General features: G+C 37.5%; 1 protein-coding gene and 1 non-coding gene across 7 annotated transcripts in view; both read left to right on the top strand.

Annotated features, from left to right (window-relative positions):
* Window positions 1-1,019: 1,019 nt before the first annotated feature.
* UBE2V2 (ubiquitin conjugating enzyme E2 V2) overlaps window positions 1,020-6,000 on the top strand; it is a 50,259-nt gene continuing 45,278 nt past the window's right edge. The window contains exons 1-2 of one of the 6 annotated variants that reach the window (XM_045861455.1): window positions 1,063-1,096; window positions 2,045-2,125. Coding sequence is in view for 1 of the 6 variants with exons in the window: in XM_045861453.1 (XP_045717409.1) it covers window positions 1,081-1,096 (16 nt within the window). In the remaining 5 variants the exon portion in view is untranslated. Of the gene's footprint in view, window positions 1,183-2,044; window positions 2,126-6,000 lie in introns of those variants that run through there. The other 5 variants (XM_045861456.1, XM_045861453.1, XM_045861458.1 and 2 more) reach the window with 5 other exon arrangements.
* On the top strand, window positions 2,155-2,346 carry LOC123833400. The gene has a single exon (XR_006788240.1). It is a non-coding gene; the product is annotated as a U2 spliceosomal RNA (small nuclear RNA).

Genomic DNA, 6,000 nt, shown 5'->3' with positions numbered 1-6,000 from the left:
TTATATAATACATCACCTGTATATTGTATTATGTGTTAACTATCCAAAATCAAGTATCTGTCCATCACAATTTATTTCTGCTTTATCTTCTTTACTTTCCTCACTGCCCCCCCCCACCCCCTTCGCTCTGGTAATCACTATACTGTTGTCTGTGTCTACAAAGTTGCTTAACCTCTTTGCCTTTTTCATCCAGCCCTCAAACTCCCCTCCCCTGTGACAGCTGTCATTCTGTTCTCTGTTTGTAAGAGTCTGTTTTTATTTTGTCATTACATTCCACATGAGTGAAATCCTATGGTATTTGCCTTTTCTCTGATTTAATGAACTAATAATGCTTTCCAGGTCCATCCATGCTGTGGTAAAATGGTAAGATTTCCTTCTTTTTTCACTTTCTTAACAAGATGTTTTATACCTACCATTATTTTGCTGTGTATAAATGTGCACCCACCATTTAGGCCAAGTGTTGTGGGGGGGGAATCTTTCCTTATATTTAGATACCTGTTTTTTTGTATTATAAAGGAATTTTAGCATTTATTTTTTAACATATTATGGTACAAGTAATTTTATGAAACAAAGAGTACAAAACACAAGAACAGATACAAGGTATTTCAGGTACTACCCATGTATAATGCACAGCCTTGTTTTCCCCTGAAAAACGTGGACAAAAAAGTGCGCATCATACACGGCAAAACACTGGGCGCATAAAACCTTAAACCAATAGTTTGAAAATCTGTGCACATTCTCCCTTTCAGCACTTCTCATGATAGGTTGTCATGACTTATGCAGCCCCATTACACATGGTTTTAAAAAGTATTTTCTCTTTGTCTTTGCTTTACATTATGGTGATTGACTCAGCTTTGTCTTGCAAAAAAACCCTCTTTGTTTAACGTTTTATTTTGAATTAATATCAGAACCTAGGAAAGCTGCCAACAGGGCAGCAAAGATCCGTATCTTCTTCCCACCTAGCTAACGCACAGGCGCAGAGGGCGGGGTCTCCAGTTACGCGAGAACAGAAGCTGCGCCGAAAGGGACGTACAACGTCGCCGTGCGTGAAGACGGCTGCGTGTCCGGGTGCAGGAGAAGATGGCGGTCTCCACAGGTCGGTTCCTGGGCCGGGCTAAATGATTTCCTACTTCGACCAGGCTCTGCCCCTCCATCTGCTGCTGGCAGCTGGGCGCTGACCATGTGGGTGAAGCCATAGTGCGCCTTCTCAGATGGCGTGGTTCTTGCGGAGAGTAGCTTGGGACTGGGGAGGGTCCAGCGCCAAGGTCCCTGGGCGGCCGTCGGTGGCGACCGGTTGTGCTCGCGCTGGGACCGGGAGCTCGCGAACCTGGGGCGGGGTGACGCTGGCGTACGCGCAGGGTCTCGCGGGTGCCCAGCTGAATCTTAGGTGGAAGGTGGAGTGGGAGGAAAGTGGGAAGGCCGAAGGTGGGCGGGTCTGAACCTGTGGCTCGGGAGGCGGTGTCTGGTTACGGAGCCACCCTGGTCTAGTGGAGATCCATATCCCTTGGACTCGACATGGTTAGAGGAGGAGAGGACTAAGGAGATGACTGTTGCTCTTTGTAATAATGCAAAGATGACCATTCTTACCTGATTTAATAGTTAATTGCCTTTTTTATTCATTAAGTGAAAAACTGCAGTGCAAACAAAATAAAAGCTCAGAAGAAAACGAAAACTAACTGAATAAAAGTGGTTTCTTAGATAAGCTGCTCAACTCCTGTGTACAGTGTTTAGTTTCCTATGAGCACGGACTTGGGGAGCAAGTTTTAACGATGAGGTTTTAGAAATGTGACCATTTAAAAAATGTTAGAAATGTTTTAATCCTTAAAAATGTTAATGCGTATGACCTTTGGAAACCAGATTATAGAACAGTGTGATTTAATATTTCATGCTCTCACTGCATAATAAAAATAATTTTCAAATTAATGTGCTTAAATGGAAGGCTTCAGTGTATTGTGATTGGTACTTTCAAGGTAATACCTAAGGGTACAGTCTACATACACCATAATGAAAAATTGTTTTAAATCTTATCTTTATTATTTTACAGGTGTCAAAGGGGATAAGATTTTCAACGATGTTAACTTTGGGGAAATATTTCAGTATATTTCGGGTCAGAGCAACTAATAATGTAAGGATTATTTTAAAACGTGACATTTCATTGTTTCTCGGCTTTTTGGCTGAGATCAAGTGTAGTTATCTGTTCTTACCAGTTTACTATCTGATACGTCCTCTCTCCGAGGACATTATGTTAAATGGAATTTTGGAGCTGGGAGATGGAATAGGAGCTTGCTTGGTCCACTCTGCGCTTCCAGCAGGTATTGCAGTACTTCTGGGAAGGGTGCACCCCCTGGGGAGGGGGACAAAGAAAAGTGAGCTTTTCGTGTTACGACTTCAGTTACTGTACTTGATGTTTGAAATCGAATAGTGCTTGTGATGGAGCCATAACATTTTAAGAATTGTACTTTTACTACCTGTAGGTTCTTGAAAATTTAGTAATAAAATGGTGCCTTTTAATTTGATAGTTTTCATTTTATGGATTGCATTGTTCATTTAAACATGATTTTTGTCTAATATTAAACATGAGAGAATGTGAAAATATTTTGAAAAGACCAAATATTAGATGATATTAATGCAGATACTTTTTGTTAACCATATTAGTCATTTTTGGACATCAAATGTAAATTCTGAGGAAGTTGTTACATTATTACCATATTTTACATAGGAAGTTTGCGTTTTCCAGTTTATATTTAGTCTTATTGTTGCAGTTTAATTCTGCCTTTGGATTTATGAAATTCGAAACTTAGAATAATTAAAAAGAAGACATTTGGTGCAGGTAATTGAGCTTTCTTAAATAACTGAAATTTGTTTTGAAACTGTTGCTAAAAATTTGCCCTGGTGAATTGAAAATAATTACATTTGTCCATTTTCTGTGCTTTAATTCATTGACAGTGTTATTGAATTGGTAGAGATCTGAGTGCAAAAGAAACTTTAGACTTATGTTTTGAAACTGTTTTTAAATTATAGTTTTTATTAGCTCCATTTTGTATTGTTTGCTTCTTGGTAGTAAGAGAGGTACACAGTACCTGTATATTTGTGAAATAAATGATATAGCTTGAAATGTAAAATTAGATGAGTTAGATTTTAGGTCAAAATACTCGATAAAAATACAGTAGTTGTTTGATCATAGGCCAAAAAGAGAAAAAAACTGACAGATTTTGATCCTCATTAAAGCATTGTATTTTAATGTCATTATCTAAATCATATAGTTTACTTTTAGTAGAAGGAACATTTTGGGGAAAAATTCTAGTTGGACTGAGACCTTTAAGCTGAAACATATTTGGTTGCTCTTATTTTGCAGATGAGAAAACTGAGGCTTAAAGAAATAAAATGTTTTACATTGTTGGTTACTAATTTAGTATTAGAATGCAGGTTTTGTTTTACCTTCAGTCTAGTGCTCTCTGTTTTGAGGAACTATGAATTGGAATATTCCTCAAATCATTACTCTTAACTGTCCTTTAGACTAAAGAGTGGCTTTCACACTTTCCTTCCTGGCAGATTCTACAGGGTGTAGCTTAAAGAACACTACTATAGAGAATAGAAATTAGTACGTACAGTACCTGTGATTCAAAAATTTCATTATATACCAGCACTAATAAAAAATTAATGTTAATAACTCTTTAAAGAAATCTTTCTTCTACAATGGTTTTAGATTTACAGGAAAGTTGTGAATTCCCTTCTACCTCATACTCAATTCCCTGTACTCTTACATTAGTGTGGGACATTGGCACTAATAATGAACCAGTAGTGTCCCATTATTAACTGAAGTCTGTAGTGTACACACATTTTCTTAGTTTTTATCTAATGTCCATTTTCCATACCAGTATCCCATCCAGGATACGTTGAAGCATGAAATGTTTGAAAATTCTTACTAAGTTCTACTGATGTTACAAGAGAGCTCTGAATGCAGATGATTTAAAATGTCTAAGTAATGAGAGGCTCAGAAAATGTGGAATATTTGTTCTCTGCTAGTAGGTCCGTGTATTCATATGGGTGGAAAAATAAAACCTAATTAACCTCTTCATAAGTAGGCATCATTGTGTATATTGGAACCAGAACTGTGTTTTAATGCCCCTGTTGCTCCTGATTGATTAAGTGTTCCTTGCTAGGCATGCCACTCAGTCTCTTAAGCCTGATTTTCCCCAGCCCTTTTATGGAAAGGTTGGACAACATGATTTTGTTTTCCCACCTCCGAGATGAAGACACTTGGATATGGGCACAACTTTGGAGTAGCCATGGAAGAGATTTACACATGTAGATCATAATATAGAGCCTGGGAAGTAAATAATAGAAGAGCTGAAGTGCAGCAGGCCAGAGTATTTTTGTCTTGCATCTTCGATAACAGGCCTAGTGGATTTTTCTAGGTTAGTTGGGAACTGGGGTGCTCTTGATAAACGTTTGCAGTTGGTATCATTAAATAATACCTTACTATACAGGCAGTCCTCCCTTGACACAACAGTATGAGGTGGCAAAAATGACCATTCAAACTGAAACTTCAAATGAGTCCTACTAAGTGAGATAAATTATGATCATTCTGTAACATTTGAAAATGTTTGCTAAATGCTTAAAAACTCTTCTTGTGGTTAAAGTGTATAGGAAATAATAAAATAGTAAACTTACATTTGTTTAGTATACTGTACTTTAAACACTAGAGACATTAAGAATTAGGGTTTTACTTCTGTATAATTTTTCAAGTGCAATTTGAACAATGCTTGCCTTTTTCTTCTGATTATACAGCTTGTGATGCAGCACAAGTATATCTCCCATGCTTTGATGAATTCTTATACTCCCTAGTTAGAATCAGCTTACAGTGTTTATCCTTTGTGCTTTCACTGTTAGGAAATCTCTCTTGAGAGTTTATTCTGAAGCTTTCCACTTCCTCTGGAACATTGTCATCCTTTCTTCACAGTTACTTCCCTCATTTCCATACATAAACTCACTTTCACCAAGTTCTTCTGGCTGCTCCTCTGGAGTCTCAGACATTCAGGTGGTGGGGTATTTCTTCTGTAACTATTTCCATTTGATTTATATTTCACTTTCAGAATTACCAGTTTTTGTTTCTTTCCTGCACATTATCTTTGTGGACTGATTTTCCTTTTTGACTATTTTTATAGAATGTTGCATGGCTTCACTTACCACGGTTAGACAAGGAGGCAACACTACTACACGCTTTGCTATCTAAGTGAATTGAATGACAAACATGCAGTGACTCATCAGACAGACTTGGAAGGATGTGAAGCGATTGGTCACTGGTAGTATGCTCAGCTCTTATTTACATAGTGATTTCTGGACTGAAGAAATAGCAGCAAAGTTGGTACTTTGTGCAGTTACTCATCGTTAATATATGGTGGTACTGCGGTCTGAACTGTGTTGGGAAACTGGTGTTATTTAACCAAACCATGGTTACTGGAATCATGCACAATGAACACTGTGGAAAGCAAGGATTATCCAGATGTGGAAACTTCTACATAGCAACTGTTTGACACAAAACTTCAGAGAAGCAGCTTTGAGGCATGTAGATTGGAGTAAATAGAATAAAATTGTATGTTCAAAAGCTCGTTTTAGAAGGAGTTGCCTTTTTCAAGAATAAATGTATTTGTAAGGAATAATTTGAGATCTACATAAGATGGGACTTCAGGACTGGGTTTGGGAATGATTTAGTCTTGTTTTCGAAGTCTTAGTGGATTTGTGTAAAAGCAGATGCTATTTACAGTTTAAGTTGAAACGCAGAGAAGTTTCAAACCACTGAAGGAGAGAAACCCTTATGGCCTTATATGGTCTCCATGTATATTGAAATAAAACTTCTAATGGAAAGTACATTATGGATCGGCTAAGCTATAGGCAGTTTATTTTATATATGGGCAGTGGAAATACAAATATGAAGTGACTTTCACAGGGTTCAGCTCGATGTTGAGTCCAGAGATAGTCTTCATTTTAATCTCAAAA

The sequence above is a fragment of the Phyllostomus hastatus genome, unplaced genomic scaffold (genome assembly GCF_019186645.2).
Source record: "Phyllostomus hastatus isolate PE091 unplaced genomic scaffold, TTU_PhHast_1.1 phas_scaffold_21, whole genome shotgun sequence".
Classification (NCBI taxonomy): Eukaryota; Metazoa; Chordata; class Mammalia; order Chiroptera; family Phyllostomidae; genus Phyllostomus; species Phyllostomus hastatus.
Note: the sequence above shows the minus strand (reverse complement) of the source record. Positions and strands in the feature narration are given on the sequence as shown.